The 15,798-nt window shown below is 36.0% G+C and overlaps 3 protein-coding genes across 13 annotated transcripts in view; 1 reads left to right on the top strand and 2 right to left on the bottom strand.

Moving 5' to 3' along the window:
- LOC139985117 (NLR family CARD domain-containing protein 4-like) overlaps positions 1-15,798 on the top strand; it is a 468,217-nt gene that overhangs the window by 139,802 nt on the left and 312,617 nt on the right. For 4 of the 10 annotated variants that reach the window (XM_071999324.1, XM_071999323.1, XM_071999325.1 and 1 more), the window contains 2 exons: positions 11,585-11,717; positions 12,112-13,628. The exons of 2 other annotated variants lie outside the window; for them this stretch is intronic. In XM_071999324.1, the coding sequence (XP_071855425.1) occupies positions 11,696-11,717; positions 12,112-13,628 (1,539 nt within the window). In that variant the 5' untranslated portion in view covers positions 11,585-11,695. Of the gene's footprint in view, positions 1-9,317; positions 9,707-11,584; positions 11,718-12,111; positions 13,629-15,798 lie in introns of those variants that run through there. 4 more of the 10 variants (XM_071999327.1, XM_071999321.1, XM_071999329.1 and 1 more) reach the window with 4 other exon arrangements.
- LOC139985145 (uncharacterized) overlaps positions 1-15,798 on the bottom strand; it is a 162,988-nt gene that overhangs the window by 119,689 nt on the left and 27,501 nt on the right. The window lies entirely within an intron of this gene.
- Positions 9,726-15,798, bottom strand: part of LOC139985143 (uncharacterized) — a 272,368-nt gene continuing 266,295 nt past the window's right edge. The window contains exon 9 of the mRNA XM_071999391.1: positions 9,726-10,527. Within this exon, the coding sequence (XP_071855492.1) occupies positions 10,516-10,527 (12 nt within the window). The 3' untranslated portion in view covers positions 9,726-10,515. The remainder of the gene's footprint in view (positions 10,528-15,798) is intronic.

Below are 15,798 nucleotides of genomic sequence, written 5' to 3'. Positions count from 1 at the left end.
TGGAACGCTTGAGTTATATACTTTACTGTGTTAGGTCGATTGAGTTTTTTTCTTTACTGTGTTAGGTCGCTTGAGTTATATACTTTACTGTGTCAGGTCGCTTGAGTTATATACTTTACTGTGCTTCGTCGCTTGAGTTATATACTTTATTGTGTTAGGTCGCTTGAGTTATATACTTTATTGTGTTTGGTCGAATGAGTTATATACTTTACTGTGTTAGGTCGCTTGAGTTATATACTTTACTGTGTTAGGTCGCCTGAGTTATATAATTAACTGTGTTAGGTCGCTAGAGTTATATACTTTACTGTGTTTGGTCGATTTACAACAATGGTAGCTCTTATGATGATTTAGTATTTTACTAGAAGTAATTCTAGTTTGTTTTCTCTCTTCTAATAAAATTCCACGATCCGACAAATACTATCATAAACCATAAATTATCTTTACAAAGCGCGCTCAATTTGACATGCTATGTCATGCGGCTTAAAAAGATGATGTAAATATTGAATGAATAATAATCTTACGTTATCAAGTTGTCAATAAAACCACCCTCCTTATAGGGAGGGTCCTATAAACAGAATGAATTCTGATCCAATATTCTGGTGAGTAAATGACAGCACAAAATTCACAAAATTATTTGTTGACATTGTGTAAACTGTATTGCTCAATATGAGAGGAGAAGATATGGTGAGTAGGTTATAAAGTTGTCAGCTGATAGAGATTAACCAATCAGCGACAAGCAGATTTGATATGGTCGTTGAAAATATTATTTACCTGATACATTGATCAAATAAGTCACCCTCGGCACGTTTACTTATGGAAATAACCGTAAATTGGTACCTGGTACAAGACACGGATCTGGAAGGGTGGAAGGGGTTAACGGGTAGTTATTTGCACAACCGTGCATGTATACCAAATTATACACCTCTTTTATATTATAATAACTATGCCTCGGAATACCACATTTCACGTCCAAAATGTTACTTTTCTTGGGTGCCTTTTCCAAATCCTGAATTCACCCGGGCCGATTGACAGCAGAAGATGCAAGACAAATTTCAATACTTCAAAGCTATCCTTCATACATATCACTTGTAATTACCATAAAAGCAATCAGATTGGCTTTAAACATGCTAAAGAAGTCGAATAATGGTCACCCTTGTCCATTTTACATTGCTCTGGTACCCTAACATCAATCCCCTATTTGACACATGATATTGTATATTCAGTCCATTATAACTGTCTTGACAGGCTTTGGGTACTTTTGAAATCATTTATTGACTTTAAACTATTGACATGCTTCCGTTCATAAAAATCCTGTTCAGAATAAAATAGAGAAAGGAGCAAATGGTTTTGGAGGCTGGAACTGGATTGATATGCTTCACAAATCTAGAAGTATATCTAGCTTGATCAATTGTAATTTTATTTTCAATATCATGTAAATATTCCTTTCTATATTCCCATTGTAAAGTGTACATCATGAGCCATTGTGACTCATCATTACTGATACCATATTACTACCCTATGTAATTCATACGGTGATTTATTGTAACATATTGACACGATCAACGTCACTCATATATTATTACCAGAGATTTCTTATAGCGCTTCCGCGCTCGATATCTATCTGCGTAGCAGCAACGCTTTTGCAGTACTAGAAATAACTTACTTGACATGTCCAAAACTATAATGTGTGTGTTAACTACAAATATATCGCGCTAATAACGATATCCGTATTCATTACACCCATTCTCTGTTAATAAAAATCAGTCTCCACAAGTTACTAAGCGACTCAATTGAAGATAGACGGAAATGTGTAGTTTGTAAACTACGTTTAAATCAAACTATAGCGTAAACGAATTTATACAGAACTGTGTTTCATCGACATGGCAACATAGTTTAGCACAGCATGAACGCAAGCTCTGGACGAATAGAAGTAGAATAAAAGAATATGATACATAAAATAATAATTTAAAGTTGGAAGTAGGTTGTGACTAATCCGAAATGTTTCAAGTTTCTAGATCTGCTATAAATCTCTTTTTTAGAGGGTGCTCGACATTTTCCGTAGGTCATTCTCTTTGCGGAAGTTTTTTTCGGAAATACTTCCGTAGGTCCTTAACTTTAAGCTTTTTGTTGTTGGTGGTGGTGAATTTTTCTTCCGCAGAGATTAAACTAATGAGTGCGGTTACGAGCATTAAACCTACTGTTATTGGTAAATATAATCTGATAGTGGCATATAAACACAAACCAGCATTAGGAGAGAACAGATCATCATTATTTGATTTCAGATTCAAGAGAGTCAGCTCGGGCATACACAGCAACGAGGCTCAAAGTGATCAGTAAACACGGTATATGGCCCTGGTTGTCCATGGTTGTTTTTGGCTTGGTGACACCAGTTTACACTTAATTATCTTAGTGAATGTGTTGGCTTAGGAAAGGGCCTTACATAAAGGAATTACCCCCTCGCATTTAAAAATTCTACCTCATTACGGGTGCTTAGTTGCAAAATGATGTTATACAGGAGAAGACAATGATCAAAATCGTTCACTTTCTTTTCTACGCCTCTGCGTCATCATACAGGTTCACCCTGAGTGTTCGTATGCTTGTGAGTGTTGTGCATTTACGACATCGTGTTATTTTAAAGCATAGTATTGTACACTGTACAGATAACGCACGCTAGGACTAAGAGTCTAAACTCTGTTAGGACAACATGACAGCATCCTCGGAAAGGACGCTGGAGAGGCCCATTGAAATCAAAATGACTCGATCAAATATCGAACGACTTTATTCTGTGAGTTCATTACATGGCGTGTAGAACTTCAGTTTATCATTCCTTGCGAGACAATGAAAATCAACATATCTATTTAACCTGAAAATGTTTCAGCAACTTGATCCTTAAAAATGCTTTATTTATTCTATCAATAACCATCACTTTAACATAACCAACCTAATCGTGTGCTGCTATCAACCTAATTGAGGGCGTATGTCATATTCGGTGTATAAGCGACCACCAACTCGCGGACGAATAACTTTTACTTTCGAGGGCGCTTGACCATCTCATTCAGAAAAAGAGTGAAAATGAACTAATCAGATCAAACACCAAACTTGGTTATGAGAGAATTGAATAATCTGATAAATATTGATTAATGTGATAAATATTGAATAATCTAATAAAATTGAATAATCTGATAAATATTGTGCATTGTCGAATTTATTTGAATGAAATAACTGGATTCAATTCTGTTTTGTTTTTTTCTAATAAAACTGAACAATCTCTGCCTAGTTTAGAATGGTTTTCGTTTGTCCATTTCATTATCTCGTTCTACCAGGGACGGCGGAAGAGTTTTAAATCCTGAGCAGTGTAGAGGGGAAGGGGTCGGGGGACGAACTTCAATAGGCAGTGGGGTTTGATGGGAAAGACCACCAAGTTACATATAAACTTTCAGGCAAAACTATTTTCTGTGCATTCCGTAGCCTACCACCAAATAAAACATTGAGTATTCTGTTTTAACAAAAGAGAACATTCTAATTGCATTGTATTAATGTTTTCAACAATATGGTACATCATAATTTCAAAACAAGGTCATTTTTACAAATATATATATATATATATATATATATATATATAAATATATATATATATATAAATATATATATATATATATATATAAATATATATATATATATATATATATATATATATATATATATATATATATATATATATATATATATATATATATATATATATATATATATATATATATATATATATATATATATGTAAACAAAAATAAGTTAGGGTTAGGGACGAAGACATGAAGAATGGAACATCTCAAAGCTCTATCTTTATATATCAATAATTGGTTATTACCATAAAGGTGAAATTGTCTATAAATTTGCTATGAAACTCAAATAATGGTCATCCATGTCCAGTATTTTAAATTACTTTCAACTATTCCATTCTAAACATTTCCCTCTTTGGCACAGTATCTATCTGAGCCCATTCTAAGCCACTAATATGTGACTTGATACACCCATTCAGACATGGGCGTACACAAGGGTCCAACCTTGACCTCCTTGTTAATCAAAGCATTATACAACATTGCAAGAATAACTCAAAATGATACGCCCCTGCACCCCCTGTGAGGCTACATTTCTCTCGGAAAAATAATGTTTTCGAAAAACAAGAATATCAGAGACAATTTATTATCTTAAAAGTGAAAATGTCTCAGCTTAAGTTCCAGGATTCCCAGCAGAGTTTATAATACATTTCGGAATAATTGAATTCATTCCAGTAGACAGAAGGGTGGTGGAATAGGTTGTAGGCAAGGGGATGTCTCTCCCCACCCCCACCCCCTAAAAATAAATCGAGTGACGAGGCAAGGTTGTCAAAAAAGTGACAAACTAAAGACAAATAGCCATGATATGTATGTATTGATACTGGATAGGCTACTTGTGTTTATAGTACGGCGTATTCTGCCACTGATCAAGGTTTCCCTCATTAGTCATACCAAGCATAGAATGAGATTTTTCCAAACAAGTTAACTTTGAACTGTAATATTTTTAGTGAACGTTCCGTGCGTTCTAAGACACTAGTTAGATCTCTGAGATCTGATATACTGGTATAAATACCTATCGTAACGTACTAGTATATACTTAAATATGTTCTATCGTTAATACATACAGGACTGCACCCACAGTAAGCAGTGAAATAGGTTGTTTCTTTACCTATAGCTGTATTATAATAAATATACATTACTGAGCAAATTGATAGATTTGAAAAATCAACTTTTGCTCACTATTTGAAATGAAAATCCACTAGTCAAGCTAATAGCCTATATATTTTTTATGAATATCATAAAGAATCGATAAAGAGGATAAATTAAATGATAATGTGAATCTTAATGAATTAATGAGAACACATGGATAAACCTTATGATAACGGGAATCTGTATAAGCCAATGAGAACCCGTGGATTAACCTTATGATAACTGTAATCTGAATGAGCCAATGAGAACACGTGGATAAACCTTATGATAACAGGAATTTGAATGAGCCAATGAGTACTCGTGGATAACGTTATGATAATGAGAATCTAAACTGAGCCAATGAGAACACGTGGATAAATGAAATGATAACGGTAATCTGAATGAGCCAATGAGAACACGTGGATAAACCTTATGATAACGGGAATCTGAATGAACCAATGAGAACACGTGGATAAACTTATGATAACGGGAATCTGAATGACCCAATGAGAACACGTGGATGAAACTTATGATTACGGGAATCTGAATGAGCCAATGAGAACACGTGGATAAACCTTATGATAACGGGAATCTGAATGAACCAATGAGAACACGTGGATTAACCTTATGATAACGGGAATCTGAATGAGCCAATGAGATCACGTGGAAAAACTTATGATAACGGGAATCTGAATGAACCAATGAGAACACGTGGATTAACCTTATGATAACGGGAATCTGAATGAGCCAATGAGATCACGTGGATAAACCTTATGATAACGGGAATCTGAATGAGCCAATGAGAACACGTGGATGAATGAAATGATAACGTGTTATGTAACCCACTTATTCATCTACCCTATTTCGTAATATAAGTTACCATTCAAGTCTCCGAGTCTTCCGATTGTTACGATCCCAGATGCGCTCACGCATTCTACATAACTGGAACTCGCCAACAAAGTGTTTCTGCGGACTTCATGAATATTCATAACTTACTGGAACATTCCTTTACACTCCGGGGATAAAAGCCACAGACGCCCGATTGAGCGCCCTCTCCGTTTTCTCCGTTCCTTCCGTTCAGAGGTTGCCACACCTCTGATGGTTCCTTGGCATTGATTACTGTGCCCATTTTAAACACAGTATATATTTAACTCTATACTTTTGTCGGAACTCCGACCTACTCACTCTAATGGATTCGCGTCGCTCTATCTGAACTTTATCTACATCCAGCCGAACTACTTCTAAAGCAAACCTGGACACTATCCGCCTAGCACTATAAGGTAACTCAAGATATAAGCAGAAACTCTCCCCCCCCCCCGGTTCTCCAAGTCCAGAAAGACGTTAATTGAATTAAGAATCTATAGTTATGTATTATGTTCATATTTATACTTTGTTCTGCCATGTAAATAGCTTATTAAATGCTTTAAACTTACTTTCATCCTCGTGTTCTCCTTTTTATGTCACGTGATCTGTTCTCCACATTAAGTCTGAGAACGGTCACGTAACAAACGGGATTAACTTATGTTCTCTTATTTTCTAATAAAAACGGACGATCACAATCTGCCTATTGTGGAATGTTTATTGGGGTACCACGTGACCTATTCCTGTTCATTGTCTCCTTGTACAGGGGCTTCGAAAAATGGTTCCATTCAGGAGGGGGAAGGGAGGGGGGAGGCTGGAAGATACCAAAGGCAGTGGGATGTATAAAAAAGTATCGCTTAGATTATGGCTATAAGAATGAGTGGATGACAGGCATTGGGTCAGTGAGACATGTGACATTCATTTGGAGGGGGAATAAAATAGTAAGAAATTAAGAAATATCTCAAATTGCTACAGCTTCCGGAGCTTCGTCCCCTGCACCATATTGGGGCTTTCAAATACATTTCAGTAAAACGGAATTCCTCTTTGAAATGTATTTATTTTTTTGTTATAAATGACTTTAGATATCTGAACAGAAACTGGTGCAGCTGAAGTCCCAATCAGACCCCTAGGGCTTAGAATACATTCGGGAGAAATTTAATTCCTCTCTCTGAATAAGTTTTCTTGCTTAAAACTCGATACGAGTTTCGGCGTATCCAGAAGGGCTAAGGACAGGAAAAGCCCCTCCCCCCCCCCTAAAGCCCTCTCCCACACGCAAACATTTTAGGGGACGCAACCGGGGTTGGCAAAAAGGAAAATCGGCAAACGAAAAGTAAATAGCCGTGATATATATGATACTGGATAGGCTACTTGTGTTTATAGTATGGTGTGGTCTGCTTCTCATCAGGTTTTCCCTCATTAGCTACACTATGCATAGATCGAGATTTCTCTGAACAAGATACATTTACTTCAGTAATTGACACTTCTAGACAAAGTTCCCTGCGTCATGTGGTATCGGCTTGTCATCTATAATATAAACAACACCTCATTTTAGTCACTGATATATGGATACCAGCGTATATATGCTGCCTATATACGTACGATTGTATACTTAAAATGTTTTTCATCGTTATTATATAACGTACCATGGGCACAGGTTGGGGCCTCACAACCATATAGCGCGCTAGGAAGATATATGTGGGGGCTATAAAAATATCGGATATGTGACCAGTGCAAAGAGGGCACCCGGTAGCGAGCTTTATTCCAAACAGGTTTGTAATTATGTGTAAATAGTCTATCATGATCGGGCGGAAAAGTTACGTCATCACCATTGTAATCTTCACTTCGAGGTTAGCAAAATTCATTCGTTGCAACAAAGATATACCCGTCCTATATGTACGGTGTTTATTCAATAGTTCCTCTATATATGATTTAGCCAAAATAAGATACATATAATTCAACAGTTCAGTTGAACGGGGGGTGTAGGCGGTTTACACTATCTAACGCAACGTAGTCGCCAAGAACCTGAAGTATTTTTAAGGGAGGGCCCGAGGAACATGAACTTATAGCATTCTACTCATGGTGAAACATAATTGCACCTATTAGGTGAATTGAGTGTACTGTTAATATTAGGAGAGACTAGCGTAGGTTCTTATGACCAACTAGACCGGATTCTGCTCTCAAACTTTATACGAGGAGCTTCATCAGTAGTAGCCTTTGAAATTTTATATTCGGCCTGGGCGCCTCGTTCTCAAAATGCATCTATTTTCTGTGCACGAGTTTTTATGGACTCATAGTGCAGCTATAAGAGCATCTAAAAGAGCTTCGTGTGAACCTTGAGAGTCAGCTGATTCTTCGTTAGTACGAAACCTTTAGTTAACAAGTAAATCTTTGAGATTTTGGGCCCTTTTGTACGCTAGAATCGGTTGTTTTGGAAACAGTTTGGATAATTCCGCGTGTTGCGAGATTAAGTGCCAATGTTTCAAAACTGCTTTTTTCAAATGCGTTTGTAAACCCTTTTTGCTTTTTGTTTTACATGATGATGCGGATTCTCACTTTTCTTTTTAGGTCTTTCAATGATTTGAGAAGATCACTTCGTTTAGGGTTTTCTGGAGTTGCTATGAACTTATATTGGACATGTTTCTGTCTGATAGGTTCTTTACGAACTTTTTTAGTGTTTCTACTTCTTTTCGAAGACATTGGGCTTTTGAGTGACTACTTGTAGTCTGTAGCTCCCTGTTGGTGGTGCGGAATTTTTCGGAGCTTTTAGTAGCTTTCACTGATAGTTAAGCCTTGATTATTTACATACCATTTTCCAAATTTTAGACAGTCCTAATCTAGTCGCACAATTCCCTCACGTATTGTACCGATTCAAACTATTGCTCTTGTCATGTTTAGCCTATATTCATTTCATTCTCGTCGACTCTCGTCGTGAAGTTGATCTTAGTGCGTCCATTCCACGAAGCGAATTCCGATTTCAATAGAACCGCTCACGATTCTTGAATACCGTAAACAAGAACCCAATGGAATGTAGCGTATGTATCATAAATAAGGTTAACATTAAAAAGTGTTCATTGACCCATCTCGGATCATCAGTCGGGGAGGGGGGGGGGTTCAGTCGGTGGATTGTTGCAATCACCCGGGTGAGATGTGGACCCGGGCTACGGTTGTATCATCACCTCTCACTTCACTTTTTAAGTATTTATTAGTAAAACATTGCGTTGAGGGTTACTCATATATGGACCTGCTTTATAATATACATCAGAATGCACAATTGTATGTATATATTTTCTTGATGGCTGTAACTATAACTTTGTTTTTCCGTTCATTTCCATCCTGTCTTGCTGAAGTTAATCAACAACGGAGAACTGACCAGGACGATCAATTTGAACAGAGTAAAATATTATTTGTTTCTCGAACGGGACTCTAATCACGGACCCTTGCAATCCTAATATTATAATCCCGCTTTATAGCTCATTATTTCAACACTCTCTTTTGTCAAATTGTGTATAATTTCTTTCCTTTGTTATATTTGTGTTACGAACAGTGGTTTTACGTTGTTTTCATTTTCGTAAACCAATCTGTAGATTTCTTGTCAAGACATATTCAGAGTTGGCCATCATCACTTGTAGTTTGATCTACAGAGTTTGCGTACCGTACTTAACAGGCATATTACGCACATAGGACAAAACACATCGGAAAGTTACAATGGTTTCGTATTAATAGACTTAACTGAGAACAATTCATATACGTACAGCAGGTACTTTAGAACGGCTGATATGACAGAATAAACACAACAAGGCATAAATATCAGATATGAATTGTATTATCAAATAAAGTCTTTGATTGTGTAAATTATAAAACATGAACTTTGAAACCAGTTAAACTATAGACTGATTCCTATCGATATCTATTTAGCATCCAGGATCGTATGTTAGAACGTCACATGACCCACACGACGCCATCTTGTCAATTGGTTGTTCTTCATTCCTGTTTCCGTACGTTCTTTTTTCGTGATTTTTAATTCTTTCATTTACGGATTAAAGGATTCTGGACTTAAATTCTACTCTGGATGATAAACCCACAAAGCGATGATCGTACTGGTAAGTAACATACAGGAGACAGTAATGATGTGAAGCTATTTATATACTGATATACTAAACACGTCTTAAATAACACAGGCTATGTACTGATATAATAAACACGTAATTAATACACAGGCTGTGTTAAATTTATGACAACATATTACTATACATACATGGCGTCTTCAAGGCAATTTCAATGTATAAGAATTATAATCCATGTCTGTATGATCATATTTCAATGTCGATTTAAATATTCCATACATTTGAAGGTAAGAATTTTAAGATCATGTTAGTCTAACTCTTATTATGTAAATCCTGGTTATTTAATAGTTCATTCATGAAGCTACAACATATCTCTTCCAATCAGAACATGTGCTATCCTTTCACTTTATTGCTGTCAGACCAGATCATAAATATACTAACAGTGAGTCCTGTCGAAACAGAAATGAAGAATTGTAATACTTTCATAGCAAGCCGCTCGCGCCTTTAGGCTTAGGTCCAACTTAATTGTATGAATCGGGATGAAAATCATTAAATAGATTCCTCAAGTTATAGGCGTATTTTCAGCTTGCAATTATATGCATGAGAGAGATGCATTTGTCTTACTTTCTATCCGTGCGGAACATGCAGTAAATCATGTGTGAAGAATATGGACCATTGGATCAGTTTTACTCAGATAAATCTAGTGGGAAGATCATGGAAAATGGTATGTTAGGCCTATATATGGGAAGTAAAGAGAACATTGAATCAGTTAAAATAGGCTTACCCGGTGGGAATGTGGTTCTTGTCAGTAAAACCACGGTGAAACATTACAGTATTCTTAAACCCTACAAAACTTCCTGATAATTAGGAAGAATATTAAAACAAAAGAATAAGCAGATTAAGTTTTAAATTTAACTAATTTTTTTAAGATTTTGTGTTTTATGATAGCAATCACGTGACTGATATTTTTGATTTATCAGGGTGACCAGAAGGATGTATGGTAAAGGTTATTTTACTAAAATAATTAGAAAAATATAAATCATGTGAGAATCAAACTAATATAGCTTATAATAGAACTGTTACAATTCTTTTCCTCTGCTCGAGTCTCAGTCGTGCCGCTTAAAGCAGCAGTTTAACTTAGTTTAATAAGTTTAACATGGTAGGCTAATACTATACACAAGAGTGTGTATATTGACAGTGTGTCATCTTTCTCTCTAATTTCATCAAATAAAGGTTACTGAGGTAATAATTACTCAATTTGATTTGATCGTCAACGTAAATATGTCGTCACGTGCGCGCTTTGTATTGGTGCATTATAAACAATAAAGACCAAATTGGAAAATGTTTAAAAAAGAAAACAGATTTTAACCTCACTTTTTGCATTGAACCTTGACTGTAGTCAAACGTATGACGAACATTTTTATCTGATGTCACTATCGATTAGCATCGATAAAATGATAAAAATTAACTCAAACAGATTCTTTAACATGCAAATGAATAACCGTTGTATCTACGATTAAGAGAGAGCCTCGCAATAATTGTGAAGCCCGCCATCTAAACTGACGACCTGTAGGTGACATTCTAAAAGTATATCATGAATATTGATAACAAAACAGAAAGTTGATTTATTTTCAGGGCGGGTTAATATTAGATTACTTCAAAGGTCGATGTTTCGTGTAAACAGTAAACAGTAAATAAGGGATAAGGAGGGATTCACTTTGAAGTAATCTTTGTCGAGCCAGAGATCTGTTGGTAAAGTGGCTGGTTCTGTTGACTTATATAATTATACATTGATATATGATAATAGTGTTAAGCTAGTTATGACCATGCATTCTGTATCTATATATACATTGATTTATGATAATTGTTCAGTTAGTTTTATCCATGCATGCTGTATCTATATATATTCAACAGATCATCGCTTTGATAGATAATCATGGATAATATCACTCAACGGAAAAGAAAAGTGAAGGCCCAAGTTTATCCCGCCAATCAGTGATGAAAGTTGTTGTGACGTCATAATCGATGGAGCGCCTTACAGTGCAAGGTTTGTTGTAATTACATAATTTTGTATAAGTAACTTAAGCATATAGAAAGCTTATGTTTAAAATAAACATTGATAAGGATTTAAGCCTCAGCATTGTAATTACTCTTACTATGATATAGAGTTCAATGTGATTTTTTTTATTGTTTTCATTGTTTTGTTTCTACCTTATTAAATTGACCTAACCAATTGGAATTGTTATATGTAGATATGAACGAATATATAAGGCGATAGAAAACTGCATATTACTCCGATTTTACTGGTATAATTTTGTCGTTGCGAATTCAAACAGATTGCTCGCCGTAATTGTTGAGTTTATATATAAGCACTGACACGCCCCAATTTTTTTTCCAAAAAAAAGTAATGTTTACAAACCAAATTTTGCCATTTGTTTTAGACAAAAAGGCCATACTCATCAGTTCTCTGAAGAGCAGGTATAAACTACAATATGACGCAATCCAGCCCATACCGTACATCAAGGACAGACTATATTGTGTTGACAAGGTATTCGTTGAGGGCGGTACAGAGATCTACATTGTTAAAGGAGCGACGAAGGAGATAGAAGGAACATGGGTACGTGTGGACTCGTACAAAGATATCTTCACAGACCCTCGAATGAAAGCCAAACGGCGCATCATAGAAGCAGAACCCGGGTATGGTAAGTCAACAGTGACCCTACAGCTCGCCTATGATTGGTGCAACGGTGTAAAGGATTCACCTTTTAAAGACGTAGAGATTCTAATTCTTCTCCGGTTGAGGCAGCTGAACAGCAAGATATCTATCTATCAAGCAATTAAACTGTTCTTAGCACCAAACGATCCTCGTATCAAATCTTCTGATATTAAAAATATCATTGAAAGCTGTTCTTCTGTTAAGGTACTCCTGGACGGGTATGACGAGTTTCCTGATAGGGACGAAGCCACCGGAAGTGACGTAGGACGTATCATTACCAGCAATCTGTTTGGGAATATTGACGTCACGCTGACCACCAGATATCTTCCGAAGGACTATGACAAATCAAACACAAAATATGTTAGGTTAGTTGGCTTTGACGAAAAAGCACGTGACCAGTACATTCGCAAGGCTGTTGGGAAAGACGAAGAAAGTGTTGCTAAAATTAAGCGCGATTTGAAAGCAAACCCGATTTTGGATGACCTTTGTCAAGTACCTCTCTTATTTGCAATGTTTTCTCACATGACCCACGAAAAGACACATTTTCACAAATTTAAGTCAGTTACCGGTTTCTTTCGTTACATGATTAAATGTTTCCATAGTCACCAGAGAAACAAATCACTGGACCAACACACAAAGGAACACATGAGCGAACATGAAATGGAACACGACGAACTGAGTAAAGTAGCATATGAAGGTCTCTGCGGTGAAAACCAACAGTTATCATGGCGTAAGGATGGACTCTGTACACGACTAGGTAAAGGGTTTTGTCAACATTATATTGCAGTTGGTATCTTGGTAGAGGAAGAAGTGTGTGCTGAGACAAACGGACAGACTTCTGCTACAGACATACAGACAAAGACTGACTTAAGGTTCTACCATAAACTATTCTGTGAATGGTTTGCGTGCTTTAGACTGGTAGAAATTGTAGCTGCTACAAGAAATGCATATGAGCTGAAGAATGTTCTTGATAAATTGGATCCATTTAATCTTCAGTACCTCTATCGATTCACCTGTGGGATTAGTCCAGCAGTTGGGAAGAGAATAATAGAATACTTGAAGAGCAGGGAAGGCGGTGATAAGTTCGCCATCCTCTGCATCCTGGAACAAACTGGTGAGGTAGATGGAATCAAGGACACCGTCAGGGATCTGTGTTCACAGAGAGTTGAGATCTATAGCAGCGATAGCAAGCTTCTTCAGAGATCCACCATCCAGCTCTTGGAGATTGCATCTAGATTTGATGTAAGTATGTTCGTCGAAAACAGTTTTGTTACGTTAGTTTCTGTTAACTATACCAAAAGAACATGATGTTGATTGATTAACTAAATATACAAAAAATCAATATCAAACACATAATTTGAAAAACAATCCACTTCATGAATGTAAACATTAAATTCAGCGACAAACCAATCTAAATAAATGTATATTACATTAAACTACACAACCCGCCAAGAGAAAGTCACAAATTATCAATGTATTGTTTTACATCGTATAAATCTGGTTCCATCGATGAGTGTTTCGTTATGAGATATCATTCAAACCTATTGGAAGTATAAGCAAATATAGTTCAAGAATTAAGTCTACTAAAATACATGTCTCAGATAATCTAGACAGACAGCGTTCCATCCGTTCGTAAATTTACACAATTCAGATCTCTAAAATATGTAAAGAAAACCAAACTGTAAACTCCAAAGAGTCAAAGAGTTAATGCAATAAACGCCACAACTGAGAGATTACTGATCGAATCTACACAAGCCCGTACAATAATTTGCTTTATTCACTTCTCAACATGGCCTTCTACAAAACGTGGAAAGGAACATAAAATTCAATACCGTACCATTCACCGGTAGTTATGTGAAACATGTAGTAGAGGTGAAAAGAATGATTTAAACTGAACGGCTATACAACACTCAATTACAAAGAACAAAGTAACAGTGTAGATTGATTCCACAAAATATTCGAGTTTTTGTATGGATATGTTGTAATTGACGCTGCAGGAAGGTTGATAGGGTATATAGTGTAATGTAGTATGTAGTTACTGTTAAGACAAAGAGGCATGGAATACTTTCGCTTTACAATATCACTTCAGTTCAATTCTTCTGCAAAATTCCAAAAGAGATGTAATGTAGTATGTCGTTATATCCCCATCATATTACTTTAAGCAATTGCTTCCATGCCTCTTTGCCTTAAGAGTAACTAATTACTTCCTGTTCCCGAGTTTATTCACCCCTCACCCACATCATATTCGTAGAAGCTCCCTTTGTCTTAATTCCATGAAATATTCATAACCACAGATGACAACCTGTTGCATCTCATGTGTATACAAATGTGGTTAGTCATAGCTAGTACTCTCCTATATATGTGCCTTAGTAATTATAAGTGAAAGATTCTGTGACCAACAGTTTATGTCACAGAGAGGTTATTGCCCATTCACAGGAAGTTGTAATGACTTAAATACTGCAGTTTTTTTTTTAGTTTCAAACAAGACTAGCATTCCAGACTTCAGAGAGTGTAGTTCAGATACACTATTCTGGATCTGCACTCCAGCAACAATATCAACACATAATTAATAAAGCTTATATTGTACAATTATATCTAAGTCTGGAGTTTCTCTTTATCTGCTGTTAATTCTACTTATTTAATAACGGAGCCCTGAACTAATTGAGCCGGAGCAACCCAACGTAATAGTTTCATACATTTCGAAATTAGTGTTTACTTGACGTAGTTTGTTCCTATCAACGTATTGGACACTGCATGGCGGTATAACAGGATAATGCTCACTTATCAGTAAAATATTGTCTTCACGGGTAACTCTAGGTATAATTTGAAATCTAGGGGAAACATATCCCTTATAGTGACCTAGGGTACACATATCCTTTCTTGTATTTAGGGTAGACATATCCCTTATTGTGACTAGGGTATACATATCCCTTATTGTAATCTAGGGTAGACGTATCCCTTATTGTAATCTAGGGTAGACATATCCCTTATTGTAATCTAGGGTAAACATATCCCTTATTGTAATCTAAGGTAGACATATCCCTTATTTTAATCTAGGATAGACATATCATTTATTAGCCAGTAAAGTATTGTTTTCCAATGAATTTTGAGATGTATCTGAGGAACTAACAGTCTACAGTATTAAGGTACGTTGTAAGATCACTTCAAATCATGGAATTCATTTATTTTTATTCATTTCTATTAAAGTAAAAGTGTAATGAAATTCAACCTGGACTGTCAGCAGTGTGTTTTAATGTTCGACAACATTCCCATATAACATTCAAAGTGCCTAAAATCATCCTTTAAGTTAGCCTCTGGTTTTGCAATAGCCGTATTACTCAGTTTGTTAGACGTTTGCTTTTGATTTACAACCAGTACAAACATGACAAACACATATTTGTTTCTTTAATTT

This window comes from Apostichopus japonicus, chromosome 17 (assembly GCF_037975245.1).
Source record: "Apostichopus japonicus isolate 1M-3 chromosome 17, ASM3797524v1, whole genome shotgun sequence".
NCBI classification, from domain to species: Eukaryota; Metazoa; Echinodermata; class Holothuroidea; order Aspidochirotida; family Stichopodidae; genus Apostichopus; species Apostichopus japonicus.
The sequence above is the reverse complement of the archived record's forward strand: the minus strand, read 5'-3'. Positions and strand labels throughout refer to the sequence as shown.